This window comes from Corvus kubaryi, unplaced genomic scaffold (genome assembly GCF_017639235.1).
Source record: "Corvus kubaryi isolate FWS band 111438036 unplaced genomic scaffold, C.kubaryi_AGA036_p1.0 37256, whole genome shotgun sequence".
Lineage (NCBI taxonomy): Eukaryota > Metazoa > Chordata > Aves > Passeriformes > Corvidae > Corvus > Corvus kubaryi.
Window position 1 is genome coordinate 6,085,948 of NW_024581076.1, and position 15,213 is coordinate 6,101,160.

The following is a 15,213-nucleotide window of genomic DNA, read 5'->3' on the forward strand; positions in this document are numbered from 1 at the left end:
CGGGCCCCTGACGTCAGCGGCCGGGGCGGCTGCAGCTGCGGGCGGCGCTCCCCGAAGCGGCGGCGGCTCCGCTCCTGCGCTCACTCCGCGCTGCCGCAGCCCCCAGCGCCCGCGGCGGCCGGGCGCTCCCTCGCCGCGCAGGTAAGGGGGCTCCGGGGCGGGCAGCGGCACTGGCGCGGCGGGGCAGGACCCGCCTGGCTCCGGCAGCCTGGAGCCGCCGCGGTGCGGGGCTCTGGCACCCGGCCGCCGCTCCCTCGCCTCCTTTCCCGCGGCAACTAGTTGGGGGAGCGGCCGGGCAGTGCTGCCCGGGGTGCCGAGGAATTTGCGAAGTCGGAGCGGCGGCGCGGTGCCCCGTCCCGGCACCCCTCCGCCTTCCCCCGGCAGGGAGCCGGGGCTGCTCGGAGCGGGGCCGTGGCGGGGCTCAGGGCGGAGGCTGCCGCAGCCGGGTTTGGGGCGGGGGGAGCTGCGCAGGGTGGGTGCCTCGGGGCGCTGATGTGTCCGGCTCCCTTTGCAGGCTGCTCGGCTACTTCAGAGCCAGCGGGAGGCTGAGCCGGCAGCATCCCGGGCATTTCCAGCAAGCGCCCGCCAGCAGCCCGACACCGACTGAAATTTAGACGTCTTCAGAGAGGGGAGGAAGATCCTCATCTTCCGTAGCCTCCTCAATGAGTGCCAAGCTCTCCAAAGAGTTGAGGCTGTCCCTGCCGCCTTGTCTTCTGAACAGGACATCTGCCACCTTAAATACCAGCAGCACCTGCATCACGCAAGTGGGTCAGCTCTTTCAGTCCTTCTCATCCACCCTGGTTTTAATTGTTCTGGTCACCCTCATCTTCTGCCTGATCCTCCTCTCCCTCACCACCTTCCACATCCACAAGAGGAAGATGAAGAAGCGGAAAATGCAAAAGGCTCAGGAGGAGTATGAACGAGACCACTGTGCCCGCAGCAGCAGTAGCAGCAGCCAGCACCCTGGGACAGTGGTGCAGGGAGAGGCACCCCAAGGAAGAGACAGCCGACTGGGAAGACCTCCCCAGGACTCAGAAATCCAGCGCTCCTCTCCCTCGGCAGCCCCCAGCTCTCAGCAAGCACAGGCTTGTTTGGACACAGCTGGCACGGGGCTCCTGCAGACGGTGATTTTGTCATGATGGTTTGGGGGAGACCTCGCGAAGGCACTGATTGATGTTTGTAAATATCTGAGTGATTATTCTAGTCCCTGAAGAAGAAGAAAACATTGCTAATTCAAATGAATGAACAAGCCCCTGATCCAAGCGCATGACAGATCACATTGCGTTTCTCATTGACTGTGTGAGGAAAGAATGCATCTTTTTACTCGAGAAGGAGCTGCACACAGCTACTAAATATCAAGTCATCCACTTGCAGGAGAGGGTCAGGGGTAGGGGGTCTCTTTTCCCTGGACATTATTACCCCAAGGATGGGGATGTTCCCGCTCTTGGGATTCCCACTGCACCCTGTGTCACTGTTACATGGTGTGGGTTGGGGTGTGGGTGAGTGGTGTGGGGAGAAAGGCAGGTCTGGTGGGTGCCTTGGGACCCTTCTGTCGTTTCGGAGCAGACTGGCGGTACACTGTGGTCTCTCCTTTTGTGCTGGGATCTATATCCCTGTCCCACCTCTCTCACTCCTTTCCAGGACTGGATATTGCTTTGTGTAGAAATGGCCATCCCTAGTTGGGCTTAATTGCAAGCACCCCATGGCCTTGTGCCCCCAGCGGCAGCACTGAGTGACCCACTATCTGGGGGATGGAGTCAGCTGTCTGCATAGAGTGGTGCCTGCGGTCTCCTCTCCCATCAGCTCCCTTCATCTTGAAAAGCCCCCCTTCCCCATGCCATGAACCGCGAAACCCAAACGCAGTACTGTTCTGTGTGGGAGAGGTAATGTGCAGTAACTTGCCTGTCCTCTCCCAGAGGAGGTTGTCTTTGTACCTCCTGTTGGTCCTGAAACCATCCAGTTCTGTGCCAGGCACCCTGCACTGAATGCCTGTGTTTACAGCTTTGTCTCCCATCAAGGAATCCTGCAGCAGTACAGATCTTGCTTCTACTTTTTTAGGCTGATATGTATTTTCAACCTTCCTAATCTTGTAGACAATTAGGGACAGACAGCACTTCGTTTTCTCCTGTTTCCTCTCTTTGGAAACAAACAGTACAGTTGTGCAAAGCATCCAGTCCTAAACCCTGGCAGATATTTATTTTTGAAGTGGCTGCTTAGAAGTGGTGTAGTTTATCCCTAGCAAGTACCGAGTTTTGTTGTCTCTGGATGGCGAGTGTGAGTGGCTGGTACTGTGTGTGCTGGAGGACGCAGTGTCATTTACAGAAAATGCGTCTTTGCTTAGTGATTAAATCAATGACCATTACTTGAAGGTGCCTTAACAGCGTGCCGTATCCAAACTTTGAAACATCTAGTGTGGTATCGTAGCAGAGGCAGCCCTCTACTGTGCATACTTACATCTAAAAATTACAGCAAAGAAAAAGTGATCCCGAGGGATTTCTTCTTTTTTTTTCTTTCTTTCTTTCTTTCTTTCTGTTCCATCGTTTAAAGTGATTTGAGGATATAGTAATAGCCCACAGTTTTTAATGTTCTGCATCCTTTGTATTTCTTCTCTGACATGCTCTGTCTCCCAGGTTGGCTGACTAGAAAAATCCCAGACACATAGACCAGGAGGTCTGGGTCCGTAATCTCTGAGTGAATGTCATTAACCAATTTAAAACTGGGAAAGAGAGTGGCAGAAGTCCTCCATAGCCCTCTAATACCTCCAAAATACAGAGATTTCAGGGCAGTATTTCTGTTACCCAGTTTTATCGCTTCCTGATCTTTCCTGGTCTGATGGAAAATTGCTGTTAAGTTTGGATCCGTGCCTCCAGCGTTTTAGGCAGGAGCTGTACCAGGGAGGGAGCCCAAGGAGCCGCTCCAGCCACTGAGGTTAGTGTGGCGAGCTGCCGGGCGTGCGACTGAGCGGGGAGTGTTTGCACATCGCCGTTCGACGGGAGCCGTGGCTGGCTCTTGCTGCTGGCCGGTGTGATCGGATGGTAATGGGTACTTCGTTGTTGCTGGGCAAGGAAATTGGCTTTGTTTTGTTTCCCCTAATAAAGGATGCATGAACTTTTGTGTTTAACCTCCTTATGCAACTGCGGCACAGTATTGCACCACAGGGAATAGGTTTAGGACAATGAGGAGGGTTCAGTGAGCAGTAATTGAGCTTCCTGACCGTTGATCTCCGCTAAATAGAGAGGTATTACTTTCCCCTTTATTTTGTGCCTTTAAACCGCCCCCCCCCCAAACCAACAGTGTATAATTTCGAGTTTTATAAAAGCAATAAGATGTTCCAAATCACTCCAGTGCATTTCTGGTTGATGATTCCACTTATTTAGTGTCTGAAGTCAGATACTCTTCCTTCTGCCTTATGCACTCAAGGCATGCAATAATTCCCCAGAAGTGCACTGCTTGTCACATCTCATTGCAGTTATAAAATTGCCCTATTTTTGAAGAAAAAAAGAAGGATGGAGAGAGATATATATCTTTATATATATAGTATGGATATACAGGTATATGTATTATTTATATAAATAACTTGTGCCACTGAAAGTAGTTGCAAAAGTGTGACTAGAGTTAAAATGTTATTATGTAAAACTCTATCCTCTGTTAATTAGCTTTGATTTAATATTTTAATATCTCTGTATTTATGTAAATCTGTGTAAATTATATGGTCTATTAGTAAAATTTCATACTGACTTTAATTTTCGCGGAACTGTGAGCTTCTTGTGGTGTCATTTAAGGTTTTTTATTTCTAAAGTTAAATTAGACAAGATATGAGAAGTTGTAAATTCCTATTATCACACAGAATTACTGCAGTAAGGTTCATGCATATTCCCAGTACACAGCCCTATCTTGAGGTATTGCAAGCTTATGAGGTTTAGTTGAATGGTCTCAGGAGATCTAGCTGATACAAGCAGGACACGTAGGTTTTCATTTTCATGAAACAATAAGCAATCTAGGGAATAGATGTGGATTTTTAAAACACAGTTTATGCTTGGAGGTTCTGTCAAACCAATTGCTTCAAAACCCTACAGCTACAGCTAAACTTCTGCACTTAGCATTCAGTATTAATAAGGCTGATGCTTCTTTCCCCTCCCCCCCTACTTAAAATAGAAAAGAGTAGAAAATTGTTCATATTTCTAAAGCATACATTTTCAGCTAAATGTGAAACTGCCCAAAGGGTTTTGAATATACATATTTTATGCAAGTGTAATATCTATGTATCTGTATTCATATATTTAAATATTTTTGTGTAACCTTTTCTACGATATTTGATAGAGATGCTGGGTAAATGCTTGTACCATTCTTGAACATGAGGAAGGATTTTTACCCTCTCAATGCAGACATTCTTTTTCCTGTGAATTTGCACTGGTTTCGACAAGTGACAATGATGACTGGGCAGCTGACTGCTGGCTGATAGAAGCACAGACTCTGTTTGCTCTGTTAAGGAGCACATCCTCTGGCTGGATTTTCCTGCTTCTGAATTGGAACTGGTTGGCTGCTAGCATCGTGCTTGTGTAAGAATAAGAAGTGCTGTGGTGCTCAGTAGTTCCTGTCTGGACCAGCCATCATTCCGTGGAAGAAGCACGACAGCAGTGACTCCTTTTGTAGAGCCTAGTGAGAACAGAGCTGATGGGCAATGTGATGGCCGTGCTGGGACTGGCCTGGACAATCAGTGGCGCCTCGTCCTGCACTGCTGTCCTCAGAGCCTGCTGCTGCCCTGGGGATTCTTCCAGCTCCTGCTGGCATCAACAGGAGTGGCTTGCACTGACTGCCAAGGGACTGAGATCCCATCTGTAGTTCGCACGGAGGGTGTCAGCTCTCCACATCACCACCGCTGACCCTGTTCTACACCTGTCCTAGCAGTCTCCACGGGGACAGAAACCACTGCCTCCCACGAGGGCTAGGGTGCTTCAGCCTGGTGGCACTGGGGAACCTGCACTGCTACCATTAGCTCTGCTTCTATGGACTGAGGCACTTAGGTTTCTACATGGATCATGGACAGGGAATGTCATTTCATTCAAGTATATCATTCCGGCATTTTTTTCTGTGGGGGTTTGTCTACTGCAAATGTAATTTCAGATGAAATTTGCTGGGCTCTCCATCCAGACATGTTTTAACTTTTGATATATCTCTCTCAGATGTGTATCTGTAAATTTATAGATATATATCTCAAAAGAAATGCTGGACAAAAAGCAAAGAACAGAGACTTCACATTATTGACAAAACTGTCCTATGACAAGAAAATGCGCTTTTTTTTTTCATTTATTTAAAATTAATTTTAGAAGCTGCATCTTTAATGTAAATAGCAAGTTACTCTGTGATTATTGTTTTCCATAGCATTTCTGAGTAATCGCTATCTTGTTTCTGGAAAGCCGTGTCCAGTGTTATGAAGCAACTGTGCTTTTTTTCTTCTGTTGTTATGAATATGAGTGCAACTTTTATGTAGGGGGAAAAAACAGGATTGGACTCTTCAGATAGGACTGAGTTAATTTAAATCCCATTATAGGACTTGGTTGCTTTTTTTCCTTTCTTGAGGTTATTCTCTCTGCGCATTTGTGTTTTTTCTATGGGTACTTGAAACCCTATGTTTTAGTAAGTATGCAAGATATGAAGGGAAACACGACAAATGATGTAGGAAACATTATTTTTCCTCTTTTGTGTAAATAGCGAAATTTATAATGACTTAGATACCATTTCATTACATTTCTCATCTCTATAGAATTTGGCATGACACATATACAAACCTCTAATAGCGCTTTCATTTATGTTAAAAGTTAGAACTACTTTTATCCAGGACTGACTTTGTCATCTCTTTCAGGTATCCAATATTTTTTCCCCTAAGCCAAGTTTTCCATCTGATTGCTAAATAAATTTCTAGTAGAGCAGAGCCTGCTCTGTTTTTAGTCTTTTACATGTAGGTCTCTGGTCTGAATCCAGCCAAACTCATTAGTGTAGAAAATGTGTTATGAACTTGCAAGAACTGGATGGTGTATGAGCTGTGAGGAGAGAGGTGACTGGCAAGCAAACAGGTGAAATGCCTGGCAATGGCAATAGTTGGCTTTCTTGTTTGGAGTTGTGGAAGAGAAGCTTCCCCTTCCACTGGATGGACCTGGGTGAAGGGTGACCCATTCCAGCCATAGTGGAGACAAGTATTGATGTCCTTGCTGATAGTGTTGCTCTAAAATGTCATTTTCTATATGACACTAGGTCTTATTTCTGTAAATTATATGTAATGTATTTCTTATTCAAGTCAAAGAGGTTTTCATTGCTTTATCAATACTATATGTTCTCTGTGGATAATTAGAAGAATTAATTTTCCAACCCTTTTAACCCCCAATACCTCTACAAGCATCAATTTTGTATGAGTTAGGAAATAAATAAATATTTGGATCAGAACCCTGCCAGTAAAAATTGCATTTATTTATATAATCCGGTGTTCCAGTTGGCTTTTCTTTGTTGTTTCCTTCCTTGAAATGGAGCAATATAATCTGTTCATTATTCTACTTTTCTAAGGGGACAAAGGCTTTAAAGCAAATACTGTAAAATACAGCTAGACAAACAGGAAAACTTTTCACATTGTACAGCAGAATGAAATTATGTAGGCTTTTTTTTTTTTTGTTTCACAGCTATTCTTTGTCCTCTGTTTTTCATACCACCTCCAATCAAGCAAAATTTTTACCTAAAATCCTTTGAAAGAACTTACATAATACAAATTGCTTTGCTTTTAGGGTTTTACCTTTCTTTATTACACAGTCAGTGACAAAGTACAGGTCAAAACTTTTCAAACAGTATCCTAGGGGATTATGAGTACTGTAAACAAGGGGCAAGTGTGGTAGGTTATAAGGTGAAAATATTTGCTCAGTAATACAGTAAAAGCAGGAAGGGATGTGGGGTGAATTTAGGATTCTAAAGGAGTGCCTTTATTTTGTTCCTGGCTCTGTCACTCACATATTGCAAGGCTCTTGACTTCCAAGATATTTATATAATAATGTAACTTATCTATTAAACAGACTTGGAACCTGCAAATATACAGCCCTGAAATGAGTAAATGAAGCATCATCTACATAAAAAAAATACTGATAGCATAATACAAATTAAAAGAGTCTTTATGCTGTAATCACCTGGCTTGGATTGTTCAAGTGCTTACACTTGGCAGCGAGATCCAAGTGGCACACTGCACAGCTGGGAGATGGATGACTGGGCAAGATGCTTGAACAGTCACAACGAGAGGCTCAATTTAATTTTTAATTTGAAGTGGAATATGTATTATGGAGTAGAGCCAAGAAAACTAATGTTTATTTTACCATTTCATCACACATAGCACTTCTTTTCTCAGTGCAGAAAACAGCCCTGTATGGTTTTAAGCAGAGTGCTGACTAATGTCATAAGGATATGGGAAAAGACAATTCTCGGGAGTAAACCCATCACGAATGAAATTCATGGCACATCCTCCCTGAATACAATGGGGCCTTGACTATGCACAAGAGAATACCAGATCTCACTCTTTCCTGGCTGTCTATCCCTTTCCAGTGTCATCAGACTCCTGATTTCTGCACTCAGTATTTCTAGGTCACATGGATTTCTCTTCTCTTTTGACTCAGCATCCATACAGTGAAGGATCACATGGGATTACCAACATGTGACATGCTTTTGCTCACTTTTCTTTAGCTTTTGTTGCATCCTGCTATCTGACTTTCCACTAGAGAGGCTGTCTGTCTGCTCTTCCCACTAGGGATAGGCTATGTTGGCCAGGCTCGTCTCTTCCTCCAAATGGGTAATCTCAGCCCATCTCTGACATTAGGAAATTCCTCAGTGTAAGTGATCAGTTGGTTTGATTTCTGCAAAGATTCTGTAGGACTTTGCTGTCATCTTGGTCCAGCTTGTCACACATTTATCCACAGCCCAACCACTCTGCAGCAAGACAGAAGTTCTTGAGGAAGTGCTGGACTTCAAAATAGCCTGAGAAATACCAGCATGATTCCCAACATGGTCCACTGGCATTGGAACAGCATCACATTTCCTGATTAAGCTGCCAACCCAAGACCACCGGTCGAAACTCCTGAGAAATCATCATCCTTTCATATCAGGAACACTACTGTAAGGAAAAGCATCAGTTACTATAGAAAGGAGACTAAGTAAGAGAGAGGCTATGATTATAATATAAGTATTAATATGCAAATATATGTAAAACCTGTGAGACAGACAAGATCAACTGAATGTCTAGCCACTCAGTCCACATTTCCTTCTTTTAAATCAGATTATCACAATCCATCCTATTACTTGTGGTCTTCAATGCTTTTAGACACATCCTTTTACTTTGCTGCTCAGTCAGTGAGCCTGTACTTGTTTATGAGCTCCAGTTAAACTGTTTAAAGTCTGTTTGTTTTCATTATAGAAATAGAGTCTCTATTAAATCATCCTTTTAACAGGCCTCAGCAATAGCATAGGGGAGCCTTCACTTCCAGCACACCTTTTAGAGCTTGTTCAATCTGGTTAACATGATGTGTAAAGGAGGACAACAGTCCAGATGATTATATGGTGTCACTGCAAGTATCTGTAAACAATGATTGCATTTAAACAGAAAGCAAGAAACCTATATTAAATCTTGAGATGGCCATGACTTTTTACATGTCTACAATGAAGCAAGTTCAAAACATCTCTGCTCATTGCTTGAGTTATTTTGGATTTATGTACTGCTGGAACTGAGCTGACTATGAGCCATTACCTATCTGACAGAGCTTCTCTGAAGTCAGTTCGTCCTGAGATAAAGAAATGAGGATGAACCTGGTGTAGGAGTGGGAAAGGTGGGTGATATGTGACAGGTGGGTGTTAGTAGGACTGTTTGCGTAGCACTGTAGCCGTACTGCAGGTCTAAGGGCAGATTCCTTAGCCCCATATACTTGCAAGTGAGAAAACGTAACAGCATTACATAGCTCTTGGTATCAGATCTGGATGTAATGACTTTTGCAAGTGAAAACTTCTTACAGCTTCCAGAGAAACTCTTGAGGCTATGCTCCAATTAGACCTCTTTTGTTTCCTTTCAAAAAATTTCTTCTAATGCTCTGGAAAACAGAAACTCAAAATATGTCAAAATAAAGTAAGCAACGGGATGCTGTAATCCATGTGAGAAAGGTGTGCTTCTGAAAGACACCAGGCTGACAAATCTTTATGTGTTCATAGTCTGGGGACTTCAACACCAGAGAACCGTGTTTCTTTTCTGCTGATGTGCACCAGTTGTTGCAGTGGGGAGCCAGGAGGAGGAATTCAGATTTCCTCAGGCTGATGGAGTTGGTGAACTTGAAATGACATGAGCTGTCAACAAGAAAATGAAGAGAAAGCTCACTTCCCATCATGGAAGGCATGGGAAAAAACAAGTCTCAAAACCAAAGATTTTGCCGGTTTAGAACTAGTGATTTGTTAAGGAATATCTCCAGGATTTACTTCACAGTACCTTGGCTCAAGTAACATCTCAGCACGAGGAGGTTTCCATTTGCCTCCCTGTCTTCTGCCCTCTTCTACCACTCTTCCAGACCACTTTACCTTCACTGACTTATTTTACTGTGAAGCAAATCTTGGTACACCTGCTCGGATGTGTGGCAAATGAGCTACTGAATCACAAGGGAGCAACAACCCCTGGGTGTGCTGTGGAGGAGGCATCCAACAGCAAGGGAAAGGGTGCAGGGGCACTAAACCCTTCAGAACAGTTGTGTGAGGAAGGGCTTATGAGACCATGTGCTTTGATCCCTGTTCTGGACATCTGGGATTAAAATATTGATAGCCTTCTGTGGCTGTGGAACTCCAGCTGGCTCCTGGGCTCTGGCACACCCCGCTGCCACAATGCCCACAACTTTCTTCATACCCTGTGGTATAAAGCTGCATTAGCTTGCCTCCTTCTTCTACCCTTTGAATGAGATCCTTCATGTTTCCCCAAATACCCCCTTGCTCGTCGGTGTGACCAGCTCCATACAAGGTCTACAGCTCCCACCCCTGACCTGCCTGGCTTGCACGTGGGATGAATGGAACTGCATGGGTGAGGGCGATTTGACCGGTGCAAACAAAGCCCCAGTTATCCCTGCCTTCCTCTCCTTGATCCCCAGCGCAGCCACCCACCTATTTTATAAGGAGCCAACAACGTTCAGCTCCCTGCTCTTCCTTCAAACATAGTTGAAATTAGCCAATGGACCCAAAAACTGCTGGGGGAGGACAACTAACAGGCGGCTGGGCAGGGAATATGCCTGCACAATAAAGCAGGCGTTAGTGAAAGAAGTTGTTTTTCCCATCTCATGAATTGTAAGTAAATTTCAAGACTTTTTTGGTGCCTGACTCAGAGTTTTGAAATGTTTGGATTTGGCAGTGCTGCTCAACAATATCTTTGAAGCCCATCTGTGCTGTTTATACGCTTTTTCTTCAACCCCACAGGCATTGTCTGTTTCCTTTGGTTTTCCAGACTGTAATCTTTGGAAGCAATAAATTAAGGGTTTGTTTGATAATTGTGATGTTTGTGTGAAAGTTTTTCAGAATGAGAATCATAGATTTCTAAGACTAAAATGGGATCTGGAGGCATATAGCTACCAAATTATCTACAGTCTGTCATAAACAGGATTTTAATCCAGTAATTCACGTCTCCTGCCTGGCAGGTCCAGTGGCCCAGAAGTATTCATTTTTTAAGAGTTGTAGCCGATTTCCAGCTTGCAAGTGCTGGTGAATCCAATTTGTGCTTTCATAAGTTTTTTCAGTAATTAAAAAAGTAGCTGAAAAATTCAATCTTTGTCCCTTCAAGGCAATATTTTTATAATATACAGAATACAGTTAGCATATGCAGTAGCTATTAGGACACTGTTAAAAACAGACATCTGGCAAGCAAGGTAAGCTGTCTGTGAAAATACAGTTCCTGTTACCTACAATAACCCAAATAATGCCTCAGTTATAAATTCACAGCACTGGAAATGCAAAAAAACCTGTGTCCTGGGGGAAAAATATGAGGAAGTGTTACATATGCAACCATGTACCTACTCAGAAGGTGTCAGCTGAAATGAGATGTTTGTAGTCACTATGGAATTTTGCCTCACAAGAAATCCCCCACTCTATTTTTATAAATTCACCCTTCCCTCCCTTCCCCGTTTCCTCCTTACTCCAATACCTCTAACAAAAGAAAAAAAAAAAAAAGTCTTTTGCTGAGCCTCCAAATATTTCTCTGCTCAAATGTCCGCATCCGAGAGTTTCTTAGTGAGATGCATACAAAGACAGAGGCCAAATACAGTCCCCAGTTTTTTGTGCTTATATAAAGATATAGATATATATAGATACAGATATATGTGTATGTATGTTCATGATCCACATACAAATTCTCTCATACAGATTTTGGTCTGATGACTCCTCTTAAAGCCCAACATATAATTTTCAAGTTAATGAAGTTTTCATAAAAGTTTGGGGCTATTTGTTCTTTTCTAACTGCTTCATTTGTGTTAGTTTAAAAAAAGAATCATCAGTTATTGAAACTTGTGGATATTTGTAAGAGTATGAGCAAGTGGCACCAAAACAATTATCTTTCAGCCGAATCTCAGAAGAAATCCTCATTTTGATTTGCCCTAAGAGAAAGAGAATAGCATTCATGCTTATCAATGAGTATTTCCCAGGATATGCAGATAGTAACAAGGCAAGTTGGCTTTTTTTTCAGTTGATAAATAATTCACAAAACAGCCACAGGATAGTGCAGAGAATATGCCTTCTAGTGAGAACTTAAAAAACTCAATCTGTTCTGCTTACCCAAGAAAAACCCAAAAGGTGATTTGTGCACAATCCTACTTGGGAAGGATGTTTTTCATGGGAACTAATTGGTCAGAATTGAATAGAATATCCTGATGTGACAGTGCAGAAGCTGATGCTGTGTAATATGGATAGTAGAGATAATTGAGCTATGGCAGATTCTTATCATTCAAACTGCTTAAATCCACATGTTGTTCTGAAATGTCATTATTTTTAAAGAAGTTATAAGGTAGATGCAAAGATTTTTTGGTTAATGACATTCCTCAGATGGATTTCTAGAGGAGATTGGACAACATGATTTTATCACTTTCCTTTAGGCTTCAATCTATTGATCTGCAAAATAAATTTTTCACCATAAAATATATTTTTCTGTAAAGGACAATATTTATTTTGCAGAAAAATGGCACAGAAACTGACAATTGAAAGAAAGCCATTTTCACACTTTTGTTACAAGGCTAGCATTTCCCGGAGGTGAGGCTTTCTCTTTACTTTCTCGTAGCACACCTTCACTACTGCATGACACATTTGACTGATAGAGGACTTGCAATACACTTGACAAGAGCTGTTAGCTGCATATTGGTACAGGCTGCCTCAAACAGTACTTCAGTCTCCTCACCTGCATACTTCGTTTCAAGAGATGCGCTGAAAAGTTAAGAAGTGTGCCAAGAAGGCAATTTCAGGAAAGAGAGTATCACTAGATTAACTCAGGGTTTTCAACTATAATTAAGATTGGTGATAAGATAAAAATATTGTGAGATTCATAAACATTTCTATAGATCAAAGACCGAAGTTTACAAATTACTGGATAGGAACAAGATAGCAGTATTCTAAAAAGTCCTCCAGTGGCACTCTCTGTGTGCTCTTGGAAATCGCCCAGAGCAGCAGGATGTATATGTATACAGCTGAAGTTTTAATGCAATTGTCCCCATGATTGTCTGAGCCCAAGGAATCTGCATTCTTCATTTACATGTTTGTTGTGCAGAGAGAAAAAGATATTACCCAACATCATACTGGAAGAAAATGGCCACCTGTCCTAGAAAAATGACTTGTTAGTATGTTTAGATACATGGGAATGAAATTCAGTAGTCTGAAGAAAGGCATTAAGTACTCTTGTGATGTTTTCTCCACCATGGATGGATACAGAAATTGCTTCCTAACTGCTGAGTGGTGCAGGTCAGACTCAGCTAAAGCACTTGCATGCTGGAGGAAAGGAAGAAGTTACTAAAAGAGTCAAAGCCTTTGTGCAGTGGGGGTGTAGTGATAAGTAGAAAGGAAGCTGTGAAATGAACAATAAAAGCAAAAATGGTGGGGAAACTTCTTCCAGGCTTTGCTTTTCCTGATGAACTCTCTGAGCCACTGACAGTCTCATGGCTATGGGAAGAAAGAAGGAGCAGCAAACTCTGGGTACTTGGGAAACATAAGGCATCATCTTGATCCTTAAAGCTTGTCCAGGGTTAAGCAGCAACTAGGTGTGGGAATTTAGGTATGCCTTTGGGACCATTGCCTGCTTTAGCCACATAAATCCTTTGTTGGATGTAGCCCAACTAATGCACTAGGGGACAGGACTCAAAAGTTGCAGCGTCCAGATCTTTTCCTGGAACTAGCTTTATATATCTCCACAGCATTTGATCTAGTAAAAACCCTCTCCACCCCCACCCAATTCTGTATTACAGTTGATACACTTATTAAAAGAGCAGTTGTATCCTTGCATAACCTCATATCCTATCCCAGATTCCATTGCAAAACAGATATATTTACTCCCCATGGTTCTGTCTTGCTCTGCCTTCCTTTTAGATTCAAATCTGTAACACATTTATGAAGATGTGGTCTGCTATCTGCACAATTTAAACTATCAGCTCCATGGGGTAGTGACTATGTTCACATGTACCAGGCCCAAAAATGGTGCTGTATAAACACAGAGGATATGCCTCTAATTAATAAAAGCTCTTTTCAGTTCTAAGGGTGACTGAAATATGGGAAAGGGTATTCATAGAATAACTTGGTTTGGAAGGGACCTCTAACCTTAAGGTAAACCCTTCTTCACCAACTTGGCAAGCCTATGACCAAAGATGCTCTTCCCCTTCTCCAACAGATGGACCCCACCAGCCCCCAGGACCAGGTTTCTCAAAGTGAATCCCATGGTCTAAGTAGGTGAGCCCCTGACTATTGTAATACTCACCATTCACTCTGAGAGCTGTCTTCTATGTAAAGCAAAGTGAGAAGATCATTCTAAGTGTATGAAATTGGTTGTGACATTAATTCGGTCCCAGATGTGTTGAATTGTTCTAATATGCTAGGCTGAGAAGCTGAAGCCACTGAAAATGAATGTGGTGTGTTGTTAACGTGCTTGATTATAAGAGAATTAGAACACTTGTTGAAATAGTGTCAGCTGTGTTTAATTTCCAGTGGATTTCTTGAGCATGAAACTCATGTGTGATGATGTAGTGCTGTTAGCCTCATGGAAGAGGTTGTATTGTCCTGGATTTTGCTTTTCCAGCAGCGCTGTATTTCCACTACAATATTATCACTATATGTGATATTTATTGCTAACTCGAAACATCAAAACACTTGCAAATGTCATCATCCATGGGACACTGATGTGCTCTTTTAAAGGTTCCTTTCTATAATGAGAGCGACCTCAATTTTGTCACTGCTCACAAGTGACACAGCTTACAGTCTGGATACCTGCTGCAGAGTTTCCAGCAGTGGCAAAACTATTCTGTACTTGGATGTAGAAACACATGGTGTGTTGTTCTCCAAGACACAGAGTAATGGTGACATTGGTCTGTAGATCACTAATAAAAGTAAAAAACACTGCATATTTTAGTGTCAACTGAATGCAGGTGATACATGCACAGCTCAAGAGACTGAAGTTCCTGGTCAGTTCACTTGGCTGCTGCAGATTTTAGCTGGAAAGCAGGTGCCAGCACATCTGGTATAGTACCAGGAGATTCATTTGTGTGGTTGAAAAAAAAGTACAGATATTCTGCTTAAGACCAGTTTGGGCTTCCAGATTTCTGATTTGTCTCTGAGATTCACCTCCCAGCAAATCCTCTGCACCTACTGTTGCCCTGGTCTTGAATCAGCTGCAGAGGTTGAGTCCTCCACTGAGTCCTTGAGCTCTGGCACTGCTGTATTTGGCCTCTTGTTTTAGCATTGGTCATCTGGCAGAATGGTGACATGCATGAGAATGGGTGCTGTAAAAGCTGTTGGGCTGGATGAGATTTCCCAAGCTATCTAGTTGCAGTTAATAAGTAGAGTTTAAAGCTAGGTAAAATCAAGTATTTAATCCAATCAGAAATCCTCAGGGACCTGATGATTGTTTGTGCTGGGGACTCACAAGCATGGGCTTCTCCTCAGATGTTGGAAGAGATTCATCAACCTTGGACAGTGGAAAAGAAT

The 15,213-nt window shown here is 43.0% G+C and overlaps 1 protein-coding gene across 2 annotated transcripts in view; it reads left to right on the forward strand.

Annotated features, from left to right (window-relative positions):
- Positions 1–6,441, forward strand: part of CUNH11orf87 (chromosome unknown C11orf87 homolog) — a 7,451-nt gene extending 1,010 nt beyond the window's left edge. Inside the window, exons 1-2 of one of the 2 annotated variants that reach the window (XM_042023862.1) lie at positions 36–141; positions 515–6,441. In XM_042023862.1, the coding sequence (XP_041879796.1) occupies positions 663–1,139 (477 nt within the window). In that variant the 5' untranslated portion in view covers positions 36–141; positions 515–662 and the 3' untranslated portion in view covers positions 1,140–6,441. Of the gene's footprint in view, positions 1–35; positions 142–514 lie in introns of those variants that run through there. The other variant, XM_042023861.1, reaches the window with a different exon arrangement.
- The last annotated feature ends 8,772 nt before the right edge of the window (positions 6,442–15,213 follow it).